Here is a 23,769-nt window from a genome sequence, read left to right on the forward strand (position 1 = left end):
ATTGCCACAAGTTTTTGATTTAAAAAATAAACATGACTTCTGAAAATGACGTCTAAAATTTCATTAAATAACTAGTCGTTTGTTTTTAAATACTTGAATCATGGCACCATATCCATTGTAAGAGTAATCTTGTATAAATGATATATCTGCACCAGCCCCTCATTTTTAAATTTAGGATTTGAATATTTGTTTAAAATGTACATATGCCCATATAATTCTCCCAGTTCAGATTAAGTATCAAGATAAAAAAAAAACTAAGGAAGTAACAGTTGATTAAAAGCAATATCAGCATGAACAGTGTAAATCTACATGTTGGCTGCTAAAACCGAGAATATGAAAATAAAACAGTAAATTAAAAGAATCATGCTAAAGGTGATGAGTGTGAAATGTAGAAGACATTTTGAGTGATGCCATGGCAGTGTCAAAAGTTCAAAGGTCATGACCTTTAACCCAACGGTCATGCCTACTGGATAAGGAAGACGCATACACAGAGGGAAAACGGCACACTCAATTTACAATCAGCTTTCCCAGGAGGAATAATGTTGAGTGTGCAGAACAGGAAGACTGTGTCTAAACACTGAGACCTCTATATGACAGAAGGTGTGCTGACGAAGTGCAAAAGCTCTCTACTGCCACTTGCAGGTTGTTTTAGTCTTTTTGCATACTTTCAATCTTCATAATGTGCATTAATTTGCACAAAGAATGTTTAAAGTGAAAAGGAATGTGCAAGAGTGAGGGGTATATGAAAAAATATATATACAGATATGAGATGTATGAGAATATATATATATATATATATATATATATATATATATATATATATATATATATATATATATATATATATATATATATATATATATATATATATATATATATATACACACACACATATCATTTTGGCAATAGCCTGCATGAAGCACCCTTAGAAAAACGAGTAGAAACACCATTTGGAATATATAATCATATTGGAAACTGTAATCTGGGAGTTTTGGAATTACAGAAATATCTGTAGAATGATCAAGTGTATTTATATGTATCATATTAATGGTATGACACTTAAAAAAGTTGTGGAATAGTGTCACTTTCAGTCAGAAAGCCCTATAAAAGGTCAAAAACAGCTGCCAAGGAGCAAACAACATAACTGTGACTAATGTATACACAATGTATGTAAAGTTGCATTAAGGAAACAAAGATAAGAGCAAATCTGTTTTGCTCAAATCCACAGTGAAAGTAGGAGTAAAGTATGGTACTGGCATAATGTTAGTATGCATGTTTATGCATGCAACTGTATGTGTGTTTGTGGAAATGAGAGACACGTGAAGGGTGTGTCATTAAGCTGCTCTAAATGAAAAGTTCATAGTTTGGCTTTAAAAAGGCTTCACAATTACAAAACACACAGAACAAGAACTGGGGGGGAAAACTGTACAAAGAAAAAACTAAGAGGAAAAAAAAAATATATATGAAAAAAAGCCTGATTAAAAATCAGTTGGCCAACTTTATACAGCTGTTGAATAAAAAAACATTGGAAATAAAAAATAAAATTATTTTAACCCTAATGTTCCTCTATAAATGATGTGTGTTTGTGTGTGTGTGTGTGTGTGGGGGGGGGGGGGGGGTTCACATCAAATGGCATTTTTACTCTTTCCTAACTAATTTCATTCATAAAAAAGGCAAAGAAAACAAATATATGGTGAATGAGAAGTGCACACTAAAAGACAAGCTCTTATGATTTAAAAACAAACAAACACAAAAACTGATTTTAGCAAAACATGGAAAATAATGTCCACACATTGCGCTGAGGAATGTGAAATAGGTTACAGATGGAATAGGTCTGAGTAGATTTACATGTTTGTATACTGTGCTTACAGCGGTTGATGGATGTACACACGTGTGCTGAGCTCCCGCTACTGCATCAAAATCCGTTCTAAGGCCAGTGTGTTCTGCGTGCGCTTCGTGCTTGAGGAGTGTGTGCATGTGTCTAGTCTAGTTGTTGGGGTAGTACTTGGGGAAGAGGTAGAGGTCTTTACAAAGGGAGCTGGTGAACTCGGACATCTCTTTACAGCGATGATGTGCTGAACCAGGTGCGTATCCTTCTCGGCTTTTAATTCGACCGTTCACCTATAGAGAACAGAGTGAACAAAATCAATAGCCATCATATTTGATGCACACATTTCTAAGACCTCTAAATTATCAACATGCTCAAAATTTTGCTTGAAAAACCTGGTGTACTGCATGATTCTATAAATTTCCACTTTCAGGTTGTGGTACACAACTTTTTGCTATTAAATCTTAAAGGGGGGGTGAAATGCTGTTTCATGCATATTGAGCTTTTTACACTGTTAAAGACTTGGATTCCCATCCTAAACATAGACAAAGTTTCAAAACTAATGTTGGACGTTTGATGGAGTATTTCTGTGTCAAAAATACTCCTTTCGGTTTCTCACAAGTTTCAGAGAGTTTTTTTTTGAGTATGGGTCGGCTTGACGTCGATAGAGCGGAAGGTCCTTGTACGGGCCGTACGGGCTCTTCTCCCGGTAGGGTGCGCGCGCGCGTGACTAGAGCGAGAGAGGAAATGCACGCCCGTAAACACTCGCTCAGCTGCAGATCCACTCGTCCGTGAACACTTCTGTTGTTATAGTCCGCGCCGCGCTAGAGACTTCAAATTTGGTGTGATTACTACCGGGACTATCCTCTATTAGGGTGTACTCACACTAGCCAGTTTGAACCGTGCCCGAGTGCGTTTGACTACCAAAGCGCGGTTCGTTTGACTAGTGTGAGTGCTCCGAACCGTGCCCGGGCTCGGCTCGATTAGCCGGCCCTGGCCCGCTTGGAAGAGGTGGGCCAGAGCACGGATCAGTTGGACTCGGGTGCGGTTCACATGCAGTGTGAGCGCTAACCGTGCTGGAGTCCGTAATCAAAGCTGCAAAGTCCTTGCTGCACTTCAGCTGGTACCTTGCAAACCTCATAATACGAGCAGCACGATTACGTGAACAATTTCGCGCCACTAAGGCGACACATCTGTTTAACAACAGGCTGTGAGAGGGCTGTGGACCAGAGTGGACCAAACGACACAAAATTATCCACAAAGAAAACAGAGCGATGGACTCCATTGTGTTCAGAGAGCGCCGCTCTTCCTGTTTATCCCGAAACCGTCGCACCATAATGACGTAAGCGTGCTCCGTCACGAATGCTGAAACCCGAAACCGTCGCACCATAATGACGTAAGCGTGCTCCGTCACGAATGCTGAAACCCGAAACCGTCGCACCATAATGACGTAAGCGTGCTCCGTCACGAATGCTGAAACCCGAAACCGTCGCACCATAATGACGTAAGCGTGCTCCGGCACGAATGCTGAAACCCTATGTGAGTGCAGGCCAGCGGGGGAGTGGGGACAATCGTACTCGGGCCCGGTTCATTGCAACCGTGCCTAGTGTGAGTACACCCTAGTGTTCTATGGGCTGCTATAGACTTCCAGAGCAGAAGAGGAAGAGGAGGAAGAAGAAGAAGAAGAGGAGGAGGAAGAAGATTTTTTTTTGAATTATCAATTTTTACAATATGTATTTAAATACATTGTAAAATCATACAAAAGAAAACTTTTAAAATAATAATATATAGAAATACATATAATTAGGGCTTGACCGAATATTTGTTTGTTTTTCTCGCACATCTGGCATCCCCCTCGAAAAGTTTGAATATGCCTGTTGATTGGCATTTGTGAAATGTCCTCTATTATTATGAAAAAAATCTTTGGGAAAATCATGCTTTGGAAATGCATGATTCATCAAATAGGTGTCAAGTTCGTAAATGCAGCATATTATTATGAAAAACGGCTTTTTGAAAAAGCACATTAAATCATGACAAAAAAGATTTTATTATACACAACAATATTGTGTGTGAAAGAGGTAATTGTACCTATATTAAATATAATAAATATATTAAACAATTTCATGTAATTTTACAAAATAAACAGACACATTTATTTAATTATTATTTAATTAAATTAATTATCTAATTATTAAATTAATTATTTAATTATTTCAGAATAAACTGGTAAATTTAAATGTTGTTTTATCAGGGTATATACAGCAATCCTTAAGTTAAATTTACTACTTTTTAATACCTTTTTTACTACCTTCAGAATAATTTTTAAAACCATCACGACACTGAATTGCAAGTGTTAATCAGCGACCTTTCTATTATTTACACAGATTTTGACATATATAACAAAATATATACAAAACATATATAACTATACAAAAAAGAATATTTAGAATCGACACCAGGAGGTAATCTGTTATAAGCTATCATTCAGACACAGTAAAATACATCTCAACATTCACAAAGGTTGGTTAAGGAGAAGCATTAGGCATACACATTTGATTTCATTTAATAATTGGTAATTCAGCAATTAAATTATTTAGTGTTTTTTTTTCAACAACAAAACCTGAGCCAAATATTACATTTCTATAACTGTGTTAAGTTGTTGAATAAAACAAAATACTAAAAACTAGTGCTGTCAATCGATTAAAAACTTGAACTTTAAATCACACATTTTTTCTGTGATTAATCGGGAAAAAAAAGAAATGTTTTTGTACGTTTTTTTAATATAATTTCACAGTTAATCAAATTAATGTAGAAACAACATAAAAACAGTATATTTTAAATGGCATCTTTTTATGAATGAAGGCCAGTAGCCTATTACTGATATTAATACAGCTACTGATTTTTTTTTTACATTTATTAGTCTTTAAAAATATAACAGTTTTTAATTTAAGTAAACTTAAAACAATGCTAACATAAACCCATAATAAATGTCATGTTTATTCCTGCCCTTCCTGTCTTAACAGTTAGGAAATATACAGAAATGTAATAAAGTTATCAAAGTATAAAGTCTGCACTGCATAAACTATAAATTAAATAGTTAATCCTTATTAAAGCTACAAAAGTTATTTAGTCAAGAGCAGCGAGTCATTTTCTCTGTTCCCTTTGTTCTTGAACTTTACTGACAGGAAGCTTTATTGGCTGCTGTCCCTTTAAGAGCAGACAGACAAGCGGATCTCACTGTTTACTGTCTATGGATCTCGCCTCATTCTCTCACAACTCTTTTTGTTCATTTTAGACTTTATGTAAATCATTTATGATTGCTCTTATGAGGATAGTCGTTGAAGATATGCCTTGAAGCAAGTCTAAAATAAAACGTAAGCCAGCCACTTATGTTGAGCGCGCAGTGTTCTGAGATGATGCCGAACGACCACTGAATGAGACGTCAGCATCAAACGTTGAGACGAAAGATCTTTGATTATGTGCCCAGATATGCTAAAGCCCATATTTAAACGAACTAACGCGAACGCAGATAGAATTTCAATCAGAATAGGACACCTGATAGACTGAAAAAATAATACCTCTGAGACCACATTTAACACTTTTAATGGCCTTAAATTTGACAATTTGGATTTATCACTTTTTAATACTTTTTAAAACCCCGCGGACAGCCTGTTTATTGAATTCATTATTTAATTATTTAATTAATTTATTAATCATTAATCAGAGTAATTTGGTCCTCCATACCCCTCCCCTCTCTCATTTCTGTCAATAGGGGGGAGAGGGAGATGTGAGGGAGGACTTTTCAGCTGGGACTTTTTACTGCGCCGAGTCGAAGTACTCTCAGAAGAGCTATTCCGCCATACATTATAGTTCTTCTTTTTAATCCACTTAGAAAAGCGCCACGTTTTATTTTATGTCATCATACTTGATCGTTCAACTCTTCGTGTAACTGTATTTAAATAGGGAAAACGTGGAGGTGTTTGGTCCCTTCTAACTTGATCTCTGTTTGGTACCATAGTGAATGAACTGGGCTCAGTGGGCTAAGCTAAATGCTATCAGATCGTCACCGCGTGTCAGTGAGATTAAGTGCATGCACTGAGACGAGAGAGGTATGTATCAACTTGTTTTAGTTAAGGGAATAACAGTATAATATGAAAAAGCGGTGAAGTATCCCTTTAAATTATTTTAGTGTGTTAACGACTTTAAATTAATCGCATGCGTTAACGTTGACAGCCCCTAATAAATATATAAATATCAATAGAGTGTTTTTGAGAATCGATACAGTATCGCTGAACATAATATCGCGATATTCACATGCATTGATATTTTCTTACACCCCTAGGGGTGGGTTGCTTGAATGCTGGGTTCATTAGCCTATTATTATTATTAATAAAAACACAACAACAAAACAGTACAATGACAAACTCACTTAAATAGGCGCTTTTATATTTCACCTTGAAACCAAACCTTCCGCCATTATCTTGTCTGTTAGCTCTTCACTCGTGATAAATGAAATCTGACTCTCATTCGGCTCACACTGTATTAAGCAGAAACGTTAAATTTTAATTGTAGTGTCTGTTCACTAACTGAACAAAATGATTTTATTACTATAAAAATCTAAACGACGGTTGGGGCGGTGCCATGGTTGGAAAGTGATGTAACCGGTGTTTTGGCTGATAACCAAGCCACACAGCAAGCCTAGCTAAGACTAAAGTGTTTAGTTTAAAGAAGAAGAGAGTACGCAGGGCTCTCTGCTTGCTCTCTCCCTCAGTTAACATGTGCAGCAGTCATCTATATCACTCATAAAATCACAATAACTGATTAAATAAGGCTTCGGTAGGACAAACATTCGTTTTGGTGGCTACCAAAACATTTTCAATTTCAATATGACAACCAGATGTGCCAATGGCTTTTGTGTGCAAGTTACACATGACAAATTAAGATGTCATGCCACTTAATATGGCCTCTGTAAAAGCCTGATTTATCAAATATGACACTCAAAAATAAAAATAAAATAAAAACATCTGCAAAGTGTTTTTAAATTTTATCTAAAGGAACAAAGATTCAGGTTTCATGTCATGCTTCGCAGGCTGTTGCATGTAGTTTGTCTCTAAATTCTGATTTTGAATAGATATCAACTGAATTCAATATCAATCTGTAAGGTACAAAACTTAACAAATTACACTGTTCGAAAACCAAAGACTAAAACGTTTTACCTGGACGAGTATGTCTGACAGGTGTGTGTTGTTGGCTCTCTGTCTGATGGCTGTATTAAGTTCCTGAATAAACCAGGACCCTTTCTTGGTGTTTCTCATCGCGGCAGTGCCTGAAGCACAAAACACACACAAATTCGCAACACGTCAGCAATCTGCACAGCTTCTACATTTGACATGATGAATGAAAATAAAAATCACATAATGTGTGATTAAAGAATATACAACAACATGTACACACTGAAACCTTTGAGGGTGGCAAAGCCGCAGATCATATCGGATCTCTGGGGCAGTTTGACTCTCATTGTCTCCCTTTCTTTCTCCTCCCTCTCTTTGTTGTCTCTCTCCTCCTCTCTCCCAGCATCCCTCTGTTCACAGCCTGGAGATTGAGTCCGCTCCTGGCCATCCAACTGGTCCACACCGTTGTCCATCTCCTCTGAAATATAAAGAAATGTTTGTTCGCTTGCTTGTTAGTGATTTAAGACTATGCCAGCTTTCATCAACATTTTAGATTTAGATTTTAAATTTCAGATTTCATGGCCAAGTTAAAATACAATAAAGAGATGTGTTTCCACGCAGGATCTTTCCCCAGGAACTAGGGACTTTGGGATGGTACTGAGAAATGGGGGACTGTGTATAGGGGGCCCTAAGGCCAGGAGGGCCTGTAAGGGTCATCCCTAAGGGCCCCGGTCCTGGAATAAGTTTTTTACTGGACCCCCCACCCTACAATTGTCACCCCGGAATATGCAACAATGCATTGACCAGTACAGAAAGCCCAGTTTACCTTGAGGCACCATTCATTGTCTATACTGTGTATAATAGGGCAACATATCCTGGGAAATACATAGCCTACTTTTATAAATGCGAGTAAATTATGATACCACACTAGTATACTGACAACAGTAATTGATGAAAAATTATTTGTCATGCCTCCTTTAAAGACTATAGCACTATTCGCAGGGGATTAGTATTATCTAGGGACCTCTGTGATTTAGAAATGACTCCCCCACATCTGAGTTTTGCGTGGCGCAGTCGCACTGGATAAGCAAAGCCTGTGATTTTACTCCAATTTACTGACTTCTCCCGGATATGATGTCAAGACTTCGTTATAGATAGCTGTATGAAATCATAAACAGGCATCGATATCGTTTTGATTATTTTACAGTAGCCTAATAAATAAACATAATTTCGTTCAGTTAGCGAACTAAGCTCAGACCAGTGGCAGAAATTCATTTATCCCAAGTGAGAAGCTGACAATATAAGGCAGAAGATTCAGTTTCAAAACTAAATGTAAAAACGCTTGTCATTGTCCTGTTCTGTATTGTTTTTCATTAAGAACAGTATTGATGTTAATATTAAACACACCATTCAATCAGTTTATTCCCAAATTGATAATCATTCTAAAGTGAAAGTATAATCCGTGCGGGCGCGGCTGCACGGGAATTCATAACGGTGCGCATTAGGTTGTCTCAAATAGAGCAGCCATTTTCAAAAAAATCTAAAGACGCTTTTCAGTAGCACCTAACCATTTAAGACCAGCACTTAACTAACTAAACTATTCTATTTGTTTATTAAAAAAAAAAAAGTGTTTTGTGCTAGACAAACTGAGATTTGTTATAGCACTTGTATGTTGTTGCTCCTTTGTTGTTTGTCTGATTGCTTCTATTGCTCTCTTCATTTGTAAGTCACTTTGGATAAAAGTGTCTGCTAAATGATTAAGATAGTAAGATAATGAGAATAAATCAGTCCATTTTTATTTTAGTATTATTTATATAATATTTAAATCATATACAGTTCGAATATTCATTGTAATTTTAGCTAAAGTATTTATTTATTTATATATGTATGTATATATTTATTTCTATGTATTATTTCAGCTTCATTTCAATAAATGAAAATTATTTTAATAGTTTTAATTTTAGTTAACAATAACAATGAGCAGATGTTCGAATGTTAGTGTATATTTAAATATATATATAAAATAAAAAAAATCACTGGTTAAAGAATGATAACTCTCACCTCCTCGACAAGCCTGAATGAAGAACATCTTTGGCTTATTCTGGAGCAGAGGGCAGCGGGCGTTATCAAAAACCTCAAACACCCAGTCCAACTGAGAGACAGAGAGAGATTGAAGAGTTTAAAACTTTGTCTGAGGTATAAAAAAAAATTCTGATATCTAAAGGAATCTTTTGTAAGGCAGTAAATGTACTTTACAGAGAACTCAAATTTATTAAATGTACAACTGTATGTATAACTTAGAATTAGGTATTAAAATCAGGTGCACCTCCAACAGCTGACCGTCTGTCCCGTAGATAGATCCCTCAACACCATGAGAGAGTAAACACACAACAGCGCAGTCATACTCTGCATGCTCCTGCCGCTGGGCAAACTGTTCTAGGCGCCCGCGCATTCCCTGAAAAACACACAAATAAAAACAATTATTAATAAAATCACTTTACTTTGCAGAGCAGTCTGAATCTGCAGCGTGTCTAACTCACCTCTGCTGTTAGGTCTTTGTGCAGGCTGACTGTGAAATCCAGCTCCGTGAGAAGTCTCCTCAGGGTCTCCTCATCCACCTCTCCTCCCCTCCGGATGTCCAAATCAGTGTTTGCTGAGTCAAACCTCACATTACTCAGCACTAGGGCCAATCCTCGCGGGCTGGAGCGCATTGTGTAAGCCTAGAAAGAAAGACATTTGCATAGAGGTTCACACTGAGATAAAAAGAGTGTGAAATATATGCAAATGGAGTGGATATTTGTGTGGGAGCGTTAGGGCTGGGCGATTTTTTCCCCTAAAAAAATCTGCGATTATTTTCAATAAAAAACTCGGTTTACGAATCGATTTTTCCCCATTTAATACAAAATAATTGCAAACTGTACATATATTTAAAAAATATATATTTATTTTTTAATTATATTTAATTAAAGTGCATCAACATAAAATTGCAATGGCAGACCCTTTATCTAACTGAAAAGTCACTGTGCAGCGTGCAACAAAGATTGTTAAATATCCAAATTATTTATACTGTATTTGGATTGAGCTAATAAACAACAAAAAATTCTGAGGTAACTCTTAGTTGAATTGAACATGTGAACAGTAACACTATTCGCCATAAAAAATGTAATTGCATTTTAAACATTCTTTGCAAGGAAAATTAGCCTTTCAACAACAGCAGGCTTGAGGCAAGCTCGGTTCATAGCTGTCAACATTGAACATTAAAAATAAGGGAGAATTCCCAGAATCCATCCCCAAAACAAGGGATTTTTTTTACACGATTCTTACCCACAAAAAAATAAAAAATAAAATAAATCACTAATCATAACAATCAGAGTTTATAACTACACAATATATATTATAGAATGGCAGACCAATGGATACCTTTAAAGTTCTTTATGAACATTAATTTTATAATTTTGTAAACTGTTCACATTTTAATCGGTACCGGTACCGAAATAGTAGCATTTTTCGGTAGTTAAGAGATAGGCCTACATACATCAATAACTGTAAAAAAAAAAAAAAAAAAAGTAATTTATAGAAGTATTATTGACATTATGCAAGAGCTGCCTTGGTCTGTGATGTTTGTTTACTGTAAAATTTACCAGTAAAGAGTAGGCTATAGCTACATAATTAATTTAATTAATAAAACAACCATATTTTTTTCTTTTTAATTCAATTCCTATGAAAATATTTGCCACAAATTCTGTGTATTTTCTGGTTATCAAATGAAGACATAGCCTATAACAGGGGTCGCCAACTGGACCGCGAGATGCATCCATCCGGACCGCGAAGCCTTTTGACACACTGAAATAACTAAATGCCTAATGCGATTTAAAATAAATAAATAAATAATCACATTTATATCAGGCAGCTCAGTAGAAATGTTTTTCCTAGGTTGCCACGGTTGCGTTGACAGTTAAAGGGGTCGCACACCGGACTGAAGCTCATGGGCGCGTCTCAGGATCTCACAGCGGACGCACACATTACGCGCGAGCTCAGTTTTGAATCGACTCCTGACAGAAGAACTTCACGATGAGTGTATCTCTTGTAGCACGGGGTGAAATCAGTATGTACATGGAGGATTTGAGGGAAATATAATATAAATGTAATACATCGTGCAGCTCTTCTGTCAGAAGTCGATTCAAAACTGAGCTCATGCGTATGTGAGCGTCCGGTGTGAGATCCTGAGACGCGCCCATGAGCTTCAGTCCGGTGTGCGGCTACGTTACTATGCTCACTATATGTTTAGGCGCGCAGTGAAGAGACTGAAGAAAGCGGCGCGCAAAACAGAGGCTGAATCAGAAATTGGCCCCTTAACCCTCATCCACTATTCCCTACGTTAGTCCACTATTACAGTTCACTTGAAGGAGTGAATGAAAACGAGTGCGTGAAGTCGGACAGCTGTTGTGTGTACATCGGCTGTACACTCGTTATTGCGGTGCAACATGTGAGTACACTCAAACATGTCCACTGTGGTTTCGGACGCCACTACAAATGGCTGTCCCCTCAAATAATGCCCTATTTAGGGTATAGGGGCGATTTCTGATTCAGCCGTACACATTTTAAAGACCCCTTTATCCTCAGCAGGCTGAGGTAAGGGCGCAGAAAATAAATGAGCCAATTTCTCACATGCACTGAAGTTCAGAGAATGTAGCTATATTCACTTTTTTATTATTATTATTTATTTTTTTTGGAACAAGGAATGTTTATGCTTCCATTCCATCTTTAAGTTCAACTCAGCTCAGCCTTTTGAGAGGTTATTTACGTTTTTCTGGATTTAAAGGAACAGTTGAAATAAAGAGATAAAATATTTTGTGGACTTTTTCATTTTTCCAACACTGGTGGCACCTTATTTTTGCCTGTTTGTGTTTCTGGATGATATTGCAAATGATTTTTTACCAGTGCAGTTTGAAGCACAGAGAGAGCAGTGCTGAAGATAGTCTCTACCTAACTAAATGTAGGCTATACATGTGAATGAACATAACATTATGTTATGAGATTTCTGTTTTGTTTTTTAACCAGGAGGGTTTGTGTTCATTGATTGTTACTGTTTATCTCAGTTCAGCAGAAAAAGCACTTTAGTTGCTAGTAATGTTGAAATTAATGTATTTTCAGTGCAGATTTAGAGATGAAGGCATTTTTTCATTCATCATATTTTTGTCAGACATGGCTACTGGTTGAATTAGATATTTTGTACCAATGCAACTTAAACAGAATAACCTCAAAATTAAATACATTTTTTGAAGGATTACCTATGTTTGCTTTAAAAAAATGAAAAGACATACTTTATCTATATGAGAACATATTATATTTTGTTCAATAAAGACATTTTAATCTACACTAATTTCTTTAGTCTGGCAAAAAGACATCGATTCATGTTTTTAGGTATATAACTGTCCGGACCTCGGCCGGTGAGAAGGTTTTTTTTCTGGACCCCAAGCTATTTTAGTTGAAGACCCCTGGCCTATAAGATTAATTTATACTTAATGAAACTTTTGAAACTGAGCTTTATAATGTTACAATTAAAAAAATGGAAGAAAAAAATTATATATTGTTTAAAAAACTGGGTTTTGATAGTTTATAATTATAACATTAGTGTATTAGTATTTGTACAACAGTGATATATTTCTCAAGTAAAACAAAACTTTTATTTTGACGGGTTGCCGTGAATACCTTTTAGTTTTTTGTGTTTATGACATGATGGTGGTTTTTCTCAAATTAAACAGTAAAATGCTCGTGAAGTGACTCTCAGAGCAGCTCTGGAGATTACCAACACGCATTTATGTCCTCGTATGAGATGGAAAAGCGTGATTGTCACGTGCAATTCTATGTAAACTGCAGGTCATGCCATTCATTCACATTCACACACACACACACACACACACACACACACACACACACACACACACACACACACACACACACACACACACACACACACACACACACACACACACACACACAGGATTTGTAGCCTAAATAGTGTTTTTGCTGTTTAATATTCATATACACTATCACCAGAATGCTTTGGTCTAGTGCAAGCCACTTCACAGCATGTTCTGAGTTAACCATAGACTGTACAAAAATATAGTTGGAGTTAACACAATCAGAGCGTAAAAATACAAAAATAAAGACCCTCTCCGATGGGGCGCTAGTTGCAACTCCACACGAGTGAAGTCGAAGAGCATTTTTTTGGAAGTAGCTGCTCTCTTTCACCGGCTGTTTCTGCCATGTTGTTTGTGTATGCGCGCGCTGCCATCGGGAGAGGGGAAGGGCAGAGGGCTGTGACGCAGGGAGCGTGCTACGGAAACCCTGAAGGAAGATTTGGCGAATGCAAAATATATGTATTGCGCTATACTGCCGAGGGGGAGAAAAAAAAAATCTTTAAAAAAATTGATTTTTTGAAAATATGAATCGATTTGACCTACCGACTCTACCGATTTTTTTCCCAGCCCTAGTGAGCGTGCATTGAAAAAAAAAGTTTGTGTCCTTATACCTGTGATCTGTGGGACTGGTAAAAATCTGGTGAACAGGGAAGTATAGCTGTGGTCACGGGAGAGTCAGCATCTAAACACATCTCCATGGACTCTAAAACATACAAAAAATATATATAAACACCCCACCCATTTCAGATCAAAATGATTAGGATTATATCATCATTTTCTTTTATGCATTAAACACACTTAAGTTAGTTTCCTATTTGATTTGATTGGCCAAGCAGTGTTCCAAAAGCATTCAAATGTAGTATAAAAATGTAAACTGTAAACTAAAACTATTGAAAATCATTGAAAGCTGAAAAGAAAAAATAACTATTAGACTACTTAACTAAAATAAAAATTGATCTAAACAGAAAAAAAGTGGAAAAAAGCACAACAAAATGTCTAAAAAATGTAACTTTTTATATTTTAGAACAGTCAGGACGGATTGACAGAAAGATCCTGACACGGATCTCGTTGTCATGTAAGGGACCTGTTCATGTTGGACAGACATTTTAATTGCATTTTGTGTCTGTTAAGAGGCACAAAGACATGTTTATGCCCCCATAGCTGCTGTTTTAGCTGAGTGGGGGCTCTGGACATTAACTGTAACAGCTCCGTGTTGCAAGCACCAATCTGCTTCGGTTTTTTTCTATAGACTGTACTCACAAAGGTATAACAATCAAGATAAACTTAAAAAATTCCCAGGAGTTGTCTTTTAAGACCTCTGTCTCAAAATATATTTCAATCATTTTAGCAATTTTCATTTGCTACTTTAATCCACAACATAAAAAACAACAACAACAACAAAAAAAACATAAAATATTAGATCAAACTAGCATAGAATCAACTTTGTGCTACTGCCAGCAAATGCTTCAAGGATCAGTCAAATTTCCACGTGCATCTTGAAAAGTGGATGTTTTAGAAAGTGCTACGGCACGTTTGTGTGCCATCTAGTGGTTTAGAAGAAAAAACATCAAAGGTGCCTTTTACCCTGGGGCACCTTTAGCCCTATTGTACCCCACTATATAATAGTATATAAATATTACTAAAATAAAACAGCACTGACATATTCACTGTTTGTGAACTTGGCTTATCAGTGTGTGTGTGTGTGTGTGTGTGTGTGTGTGTGTGTGTGTGTGTGTGTGTGTGTGTGTGTGTGTGTGTGTGTGTGTGTGTGTGTGTGTGTGTGTGTGTGTGTGCATTACATGAGTTCTGCCATAAGCAAATATGTGTACAGCATACAAACACACCACAGTGCTCACCATGAGTCCTGGCTCTTTTCACAGGTATCACACATTCCTGAGTTGGGAGAGACAATGAGGGCTCTGAAAAGCTTTTCTGCAAAGATTAAAAACAAAAACACAAAATCACTCTTCTACATTAACTACAGTCTTTATGTGCAAATACACACCACACAAAAAGTTCCAGGCAGTGTATTACTCATTGTTCCAGGGGAAAGGAAAGTTTGTACTTCACTGCAGTTTGGGTGTGGTAAACTATTGACATTGCTGCATAGTAACTTCCCCTTTAATCCCACTTGCTCTCCCTCCCTTTCATTCCACTGAACCAGCTCTGACCACTGTGGGTGACACGGTTTCTTTGTCTCTAAGGTTATAAGATTTATCCCACAACTCTTCCTGTCACTTATTGTCTGGGGAAGATTAAGTATTTTGAATAATAAAATGATTAAAATAGTTTATTATATATAAGCCCGGTGTCACACACAAGGGTAAGACTTAACCAGGAGGATTAAGCCTTATTTCAATTAGCTTTTATAAATGTGCCTTAGAAAAAAAAAAGTTTTTACTGGTGTGCGTCTTGAGAAAAAACAATGGCAGCACATTTTAAGATCTGTAATTGCAAATTGCTTTTAATTAAAAAAGCTCAAACATTTTAGGACTAGCTTATGCCTTGTCTGTGAAACCAGGGGACAGTGTTTGGAAAGTGACATAAAACTTCCAGTATAAACAAAACAAATGTGCTTTATTTTCTTTCCATTAGGTGCAGAGAAGTAAATAGCTGCTTTATGGGACAGTTATTTAGAATAATGATTCACAGTTTCTTCCTCTGACTACAGCACATCTGTTAACCTTGTGCTGTCATCACTGAAGAAGACTTTACTAGTCCCTCACTACATGATCACAGTAATTATTATGTTTTTATAGAAACCTGTCAAGTCAGTCTAACTGGGTGTGATCCTGAAGTGGAGACACCAACTTACGTCTTTCTCTGTGTCCATAAGCAGTCTGCAGAGGTGCTGTTGCTCTGTCGCCGTAAGAGCATCACAGAAGCTGCTAAATGCCTGAGGCCCACGTTTGGGCAAAATCATCAATAAATAGCGACTTTTGCCCTGTGACGTCGATTGAGCCTGAAAGAATCGAAGAAGAAAAAAATCAAAGCATTATTTATGAGGCTTTACACTAGAGGTCGGATTTTGCCACTGCCTACAACCAAGTTGGGCAGTACTTGCCAATAACCAATTATTTTACTTTTTTTATACTAATACTGAATCTAAACCCAGACTAAATAAATAAAGAGCGTTGACATATTTTATTAATAAAAAGGGTTGCAAACACATGTATGGTCAAAAAAGAGAGTGGTAATAGCAGCCCTCGCCACTATAGGCAAAGAGTAAAATGAAAACCTGTCAATCAAAATACACAGACACTAATTTGGAATATTCAATTACATTTTTTATTAAATTGAATATTCCAAATTAGTGTCCGTTTATTTTGATTTACAGAATTTCATTTTATTATGCAAAATAATATTCATATCCTCTTATTGAACTATCTAGCACTTCTTCTTGCTTTACTCCTCTTTGCTCCCCTTATGCTGTATCAAAATATCACTTTCCTCAGAGATGGTCAAGTTCAGTGTGTGCATGATTAGGCTATGATATAACAATTTTTTAAATACTGTATCCTAAATTGTGGATAATTAATATATCATATGCTGAAGTACATTTCTGGATTAAAAAACAAAACAAAAAACAAGAACCGTAATGAACAGAAAACCGTGATACGAACCGAACTGTGGGTTTTGTGAACCGTGCCGCCCCTAATATGCACCTAAAACATCTAAAACACCTAAAATCCATTTTATTTATTGTTTTTGGTACTTATTTAAATGCATTTTTTTAAAACAGACTGAGAGTCCATGCTTTTATTGTTTTTGGTTGTTTTGTTCATTTATTGTGGTTATTTAAAATGTCTTCCATTTTTAGTGTCAAATAGTCTTTAGAAATAAAAGTTTATTGATCTTTGAAAAGGTGTACCTGCATTTTTATGCCATTACCATTATTTTAGATGAAAATGGTTTCAGAACGACAATATTATCGTTTATCGCAATAATTTCTTGGCCAATTTCTTGTCCAGCAAAATTTGTTATCGTGACAGGCCTAGAGAGCTGCACACATTCTTGAGAGCCTCAGAAAAACAAACAATGATCTAAAGCAAAACGTACCCGTCATGAAATAGTTCCATTCAATACATGAAAGATTAATAAAAACACTTAATCCAAACACCAGCCTTTTCAGAAATTGAAAAGTTGCAGTTATACGTCTGTAATAGTGCAGGTAATGTTTAAACAATGCAACTGTGCTGAAAACTTCACACAATACAAACAATAAAGACAAGTTTGAAATGTCAACACAGATTCTGTATTTATTCATATTCTCATGTTGCAAACAGTGTCAAAAATAGTGCAAACAGCAAAAGTAATAATCCCAACCATGTCTCCAGATTACAAAAAATAGCTAATAATGATTTAATGATAGAACTTTAGTAATCATGTACGAATGGAAATGTATTAATGCATATTTTCATTTTAACTGAAGGAGTGGTAGTGGATCTTAAGAGATTGTAGTCATTCATTGTTTCTATAAAAAAATTAATAAGCATAATACTGATTAAAGATAATAGTACTAGGAATTCTACTACTAATAAAAATATAAACCACACTAAGGATTGAGGAGTTGTTGGGTTTATAAATATTAATCATGTTGTCAGTGGTTGCTTGAACTGATTTGCTGAAATCAAAATGGGTACAGTAATAGGTGCGTAATAAGATTGCCGTTTGAGCATTAGGCTGAATAATTCCAAACGAACGCTGTTATTTTACAGGAAAATACAACAAAAAATATTTGTTTGCATGTAGCACGTCGATTCTGTGTGGTATAAGACTCTCTCGCTCTCTCTTTGAGTGTGTGAGAAAGACTGAGCGCTCTCAGTCGGACACCTCACACACACTAGTGTTTACTGTGCATCAAATACACTGCGTTTTCATTGAGATTAATTCAAATAGCGCGCTTTATGGATCGCTTGACAAAGTACAAATCTCTCAAGCGCTCAGTCCAAGTGCTCATCGCGTGAAAATATATCTGTGTGTACTAGCTTCAGGTTGTAGCGATAGCTCCTCCTTCAGCAATAAACTCCTCTGCAGCTTCCGCTATAGTTGTTTACGTTCTGCATGAGAGATGCGAATGGGTCGCTTCATCAACATAGGCTTTATCGTTATTACCGCGGGAAGACAAATTATTATCATGGGGAGAATTTTTACTGGTATATCGCAAACAATAAGATATCGCCCATCCCTATCTGACATTCAGTTTGGAGTTTAGGAGATTGACTTGGCCAGGTCCACACCCATAAATGCATTGAAGCAACTGCCATTTTATTGGTTGATTAGATAATTGCATTAATGAGAAATTGAACAGGACAGGTGTTCCTAATAATCCTTTAGGTGAGCGTATGCATGTATGTATGTAAGCGGGGTTGTAATTCTGAATATATTATAGACCTATTAAAAAAAAATAAACAATAATTATATTGCCCAGACAGCACGCAAAAAGTGCTCCCTTTATAATCACTAAAAGCTGTCGCTCATTTAATAAACGCAATCTCGCAGATTTCCGCAGTGAAGTTGGTATACAATGAATCTCTTATTTTCACAATGTCTGCACTTACAGAGACGTGCTTGTTAACTGAACTCAGCGCCTGGACAAACACTCGAGCGGTGAGTGGATTCCAATTTCAACACCTGTGATTGGCCAACTGCATTGTAGAAATCTACAAACATGTCTGTGATTGGCTACATTACTCACCGAAGCGAAAACACATTGGAAATGAAATCATTTGACGAGTGCAAATACAGATACACAATGGATCATTTGCTAGCTCCTTTTCGCTAATAATATGCTATTATTACAAATTCTTAAGGAGGATTACATATCCTAGACAAGCAGTTATGGGCAGCTTTTCCCTCTTAAAGCAGAAGCTGCAGCAGGTTGGCTGTGGTTTGAGTGAGACAATTGCACGCTATTATCAAGCTCGGAACAGCGATGTCAATGGGGTCCGTGGACAAGCCTCCCCCCTCTGGCGCCGGGCCTGGTTTTGTGTGTTTTTTCTGCATTCACGCTGTAAGCCAATGCTGCCTCTCAGTCTTTTTGCCACTCAGTAGGGCGTAATCGCAGACCAGCTCCAGCTGACGGTGACGTCACGTGCATTCCCTCGATTCTCGTTGGCAAAATAGAGTAAAAATGGGCAATATGGTGTCTAAAATATAAGTCACTTATTAAATTTTTGTCTAGTAAACTTGTATATAATAACTATCACATTTGTTATAATGCTGATATCTGGATTCTTCCTATGATATTTATTAAAAATACATGCAGTGAAAGCGTGCACCTGAAGCAGTCTAATGTTCAAGACTATATCACGTTACCCTGGGGTTCTGTGTGAGGAATATACTCGATAATGTCAGATCACATATCGTTAAAACGACAATTACGATATTGTCGCAGACGATATATATCACGCACCCCTAATATATTATGTGTGTGTGTTTTGCTTATTTAATCCATTGAATTTAATCCATGTGCTTTTGTTTATTTAATCCATTGATGTGCAATAGTCACCTTTTTTAGGCTTTGTTTTAGTCATCAGAAAATAATTATAAGAGGTTAACCCATTACACCTGCCTGCCCTACATTTCTAAAATGTAAATGATAGAAGCCAATACTTCCCTTTTCCCAGCTGTTTATCTGCAGTACCGTCCCAGCTAATAGATTTTTGTTATTATGAACAATGTCCAGTTTTCTTGACGTTAGAGGAACGTGTTTGTTCCTCAAACGTTCTTTCAACTTCATTTTGATTTAAAGGTCTCATGTTAGCCCTCTGGCTGGAATGCTCTGTTTCAAGGGGCGTGTCTGCTGTGAGTCTTCAGTGAAAACACCAACTGTTGTGATTGGCTGACCTCTTTGCATTTAAAATTAGATTACGTGCAGAGGGGGCGTGGTTTAGTCAGGCGCGAGCAGCAGCACACAAAGTGTTATTGTACCGAGTTTTTGAGAGTGCGGAATTTGATTTGATTCCAGAAATCCGGGGACCAATCACAAACTGGCTACCAGGCCGACTCATCTTCCTCACGTTTTTTGTTGTTGTTGTTTTGCATGTAGCAGTATACAAGTGATCGTATTAATGCCCCTTCCGATGGCTGTTCATATTGTATTATTAGTAGGCCTGTCACGATAACAAATTTTGCTGGACGATAAATTGGCCAAGAAATTATTGCGATAAACGATAATATTGTCGTTCTGAGACCATTTTCATCTAAAATAATGATAATGGCATAATAATGCAGGTACACCTTTTCAAAGATCAATAAACTTTTGTGGCTAAAGACTATTTAAGAACTAAAAATGGAAAAATGTTAAATATCCACAATAAATGAACATCATACCCAAAAACAATAAAAGCAATCAGTCTGTTAACAAAAAATGCACTTGAATAAATACCAAAAACAATAAATAAAATGGATGAAAACTGCAACGGATGATTGTGTTTTAGGTGCATATTAGGGGTGGCACGGTTCACAAAACCCACGGCTCGGTTAATATCACGGTTTTCGGTTCTGTCCAGTTGTTGTTTTTGTTTTTAATCGTTTTAAACACTCCAGAAATGTACTTCAGTATCATATATAGCTTAACTATCCACAATTTAGGATTGTGGATAATTAAGCTATATAGGAGTATTAGGAATACAGAATAATAATTTAAAAAAAAGCTTTATCATGTAATCATAGGCAAACTGAACTTGACCATTTCTGTATGTGCCTTATCAAACTGTGCCAATTTCAGTGTAGGCTTGCCTTGTTTATACTCATCGCGTCCGCACGAGCGCGCGGCAAAAATAACATCAACGTGGAGTGCGAGACCCCATTTCGCTTGGGAGTGTGCGCGTCAAATTTTGTACCTTTGCGTGCGGCTCCGCAGCCGAAAAAGCCTGAGTTCCAGTGCGAATTTACGTCTGTTGTGTAATGAATGTTACATGTGAATGAAGCAAATTTCACGCACAAATGAAGCAAATGGATTCTAAATGTTCAAGCGTCCAACTTTGCACGAATAGCGCAATTTATTTGCTTAATTCGCGTCTGGTGTGAACGCTCCATTACACTTACCATAATGTTCTCTGCCATGTTGTCTGTGAGGACTCCATCTTGCTGCAGACACTGGATCAGAAGATCATCCACCACTAAGTCCTGCAGTATCATGACTGAGTTCCTCCTGAGTGCTTGTCTCTCCCATTTTTTCATGCCACACTCTCCCAGCATGATGAACCCCTAAATAAAAAAATAAATAAATGACAGACATATTAGTTAGTTTATGCATTTTACTTTATGCAATATGTGGGTAAATGGGCCTTACGTGGGTTTTCCCCAATCGATCCAAAGCACCACACTGTATCTATCCAATGCATATTAATATGTTCTTGGAGCAACAACATGTAATGAAAAAATAAGTGTAATAATGGGAGTAATAGTTGGCAAAATGTTCATAATAATATATTTTATAGGAACATTGATATGTAATTTCTTTTCCTATTCTCTTGTTTTGTCTCCCAAAATGCCTCATAAACATGCTTTAAGCCCTTTATCCTCTATTGAGGACATGTATTATCATATGTTGTACATATGTTGTCCTGGTGAAACCTCAAAACAAATAAGTCTCTCTAAAAAACTGTGAATGTGCTCTTTACAGGACATCTAAAACTGTGACATTGATGGTGTCAGAGAAATTCACTAAAATATAATGTTCTCGTACGTCGAGTACAGAACATTATATTCTGTACTCGTACGAGACCAGGAGGTCAAATAATTGATAAGTGATAATTTATTATAATTATAAATATTCCTTATATATTATTATAAGGGAACACAGTGTTATTTTAAGGGACATAATAAGGCTGCGTTGTAAAACTAAAGTTACTTTATTATTAATGCATCAAAAACTGCCGTTTCCAGACCGGAAGTTACTTTTTTTAGATTACCGCGACAAACAATTTGTTTCTTTGCATAAACTTGCACGGATTAATTGTTCACTCTTAGAACTGTAATATGTGCTAACAGAGTAAGTTAAATAGTGTCAATTTTGATTTCATGATTACTTTAACTTTTGTTGGGGTGCTGACTTATTGTGATCTCAAAATATAAATATTTTGTATTATTGACGATGCCAATGTCAAAAATATAATTAAAGAAATGCTTTTGTTGTTTTAATTTTGATTTTGGGGTGAGAGACTTTCCACACTATTCTAACCAGAATCACATACTCGCACACGCACAGGTGAGCAGTCAATTGATCGAAGTTACCGCAATGCCTTCACACAGCATTCTGCCATTATCTGCTAGGTTATAGTGCCTAAAAGGTTCACTTTACCTGTTGTGTTAGTCTTCGTCGTGTGAAGGTGAGAGAAAATGACACTGAACGAGTGATGTATGAAGGATGATGCTGATTTGAAGTAACTTAAATCCAGATTGATAAATGCCAGCTCGCGCTGCGACTAGCTTAGCATGCTAATCAAAACAAAAAATTACAACTGTCAATATAAAACACTTTTGACACTAACTAAAGCATGAAAGCAGAACGGCTGCTACAATGCAGGTAAACATCGATATTTGCTCATTTCGAAGCTGTTTATGAAGTTGGCAACCGATAAAAAATTACAACGAGCTACACAATACTACTAATGTTAGCTGTCAGGTGCTAGCACTTCATTGCGAGCTTTGTTGTTCTCGACGCAGAATTCGTCCTTTTAAAATACATTTTTTCTTTGTTTTTCGTCGTCGTTCACGAGGCTACACGTTCACGAGTTTGTGCTGAAAAATGGACAAATATTTTTTTAAATATAACTGACAGTATGCCGATGCTCTCGGTACAAACTTCCGCGGGTACTGATGCAGCGAAGCAACCAATCGGCATTGTTTGTAAAGATGATTGACGCGAGCAGGAGCCTATCACAGGCCCATCCGCCCACTATAGGGGCTGATGTTGATATTTCATCCCCTTATTTGAAATGTAAAACTTGATTTGAAACCACACATACATCACTGTTAGATACAGCTCATTTAGTGATTCCCTGTTTTAAATTTAACATTACATATCAGCACATTTCCGTTCACTGAGCAGTTTTTAGCATTTTAAGTTTTCATTTTTCACCTAAAAATTAAAATTAGCCCATGAATTACTCACCTTCAAGTCATCCTAGATGTATATGACATTCTCAAAACAGAAACAGCCATTATAAAGCCTGTTTTAATTTTGATGACTATAATTGACAACTAAGGAAAATCTCAAATTCAGTAAAGAAAACCCAAATGCGATTTACTCTTGTAGGTTATATACAGGTTCTGGTCATATAATTAGAATATCATCAAAAACTTGTATATTATATTCATTTATTACACACAGACGGATATATTTCAAATATTTATTTCTTTTAATTTTGATGACTATAATTGACAACTAAGGAAAATCCCAAATTCAGTATCTCAGAAAATGTTTATATTGTGAAAAGGTTGAATATTGAAGACCCCTGGTGCCACACTCTAATCAGCTAATTAAGTCATAACACCTGCAAAGGCATTTAAAATGGTCTCTCAGTCTAGTTCTGTAGGCTACACAATCATGGGGAAGACTGCTGACTTGACCGGTGTCCAAAAGATGACCATTGACACCTTGCACAAGGAGGGCAAGACAAATAAGTTCATTGCAAAAGAGGCTGGCTGTTCACAGAGCTCTGTGTCCAAGCACATTAATAGAGAGGCAAAGGGAAGGAAAAGATGTGGTAGAAAAATTGTACAAGCAATAGGGATAACCGCACACTGGAGAGGATTGTGAAACAAAACTCATTCAAAAATGTGTGGGAGATTCAAAGAGTGGACTGCAGCTGGAGTTAATGCCTCAAGAACCACT

The 23,769-nt window shown here is 36.6% G+C and overlaps 1 protein-coding gene across 3 annotated transcripts; it reads right to left on the bottom strand.

The window, feature by feature from the left end:
• Window positions 1-858: 858 nt before the first annotated feature.
• casp2 (caspase 2, apoptosis-related cysteine peptidase) lies at window positions 859-22,754 on the bottom strand. 3 transcript variants are annotated; one of them, XM_067449135.1, is made up of 12 exons: window positions 22,234-22,754; window positions 21,223-21,285; window positions 20,976-21,137; window positions 15,739-15,885; window positions 14,780-14,855; window positions 13,535-13,626; window positions 9,540-9,719; window positions 9,326-9,454; window positions 9,061-9,151; window positions 7,283-7,477; window positions 7,045-7,154; window positions 859-2,121 (listed from the first exon to the last, which is right to left on the bottom strand). In XM_067449135.1, exons 3-12 carry the CDS (start codon window positions 21,126-21,128, stop codon window positions 1,987-1,989), a joined length of 1,308 nt encoding a protein of 435 aa, XP_067305236.1. In that variant the 5' UTR covers window positions 21,129-21,137; window positions 21,223-21,285; window positions 22,234-22,754; the 3' UTR covers window positions 859-1,986. The 3 variants fall into 3 exon arrangements, with proteins under 3 accessions (XP_067305236.1, XP_067305237.1, XP_067305235.1); XM_067449136.1 differs by lacking the exon at window positions 21,223-21,285 and having other exon boundaries at window positions 7,289-7,477; XM_067449134.1 differs by lacking the exon at window positions 21,223-21,285.
• Window positions 22,755-23,769: the final 1,015 nt, after the last annotated feature.

The sequence above is a fragment of the Pseudorasbora parva genome, chromosome 7 (genome assembly GCF_024679245.1).
Source record: "Pseudorasbora parva isolate DD20220531a chromosome 7, ASM2467924v1, whole genome shotgun sequence".
Lineage (NCBI taxonomy): Eukaryota > Metazoa > Chordata > Actinopteri > Cypriniformes > Gobionidae > Pseudorasbora > Pseudorasbora parva.

What these genes read in the sequence shown, in the direction of transcription:
- casp2 (XM_067449134.1), bottom strand. Translation starts at nt 21,128, where the DNA reads ATGCTGGGAGAGTGTGGCATGAAAAAATGGGAGAGACAAGCACTCAGG. An exon ending in ACCAGTCCCACAGATCACAG is followed by an intron (nt 9,720 to 13,534) that starts GTATAAGGACAC and finishes CTTTCTTTCTAG; the next exon opens with GCTTACACAATGCGCTCCAG. An exon ending in TGCCACCCTCAAAGGTTTCA is followed by an intron (nt 7,155 to 7,282) that starts GTGTGTACATGT and finishes TTTGTGCTTCAG; the next exon opens with GCACTGCCGCGATGAGAAAC.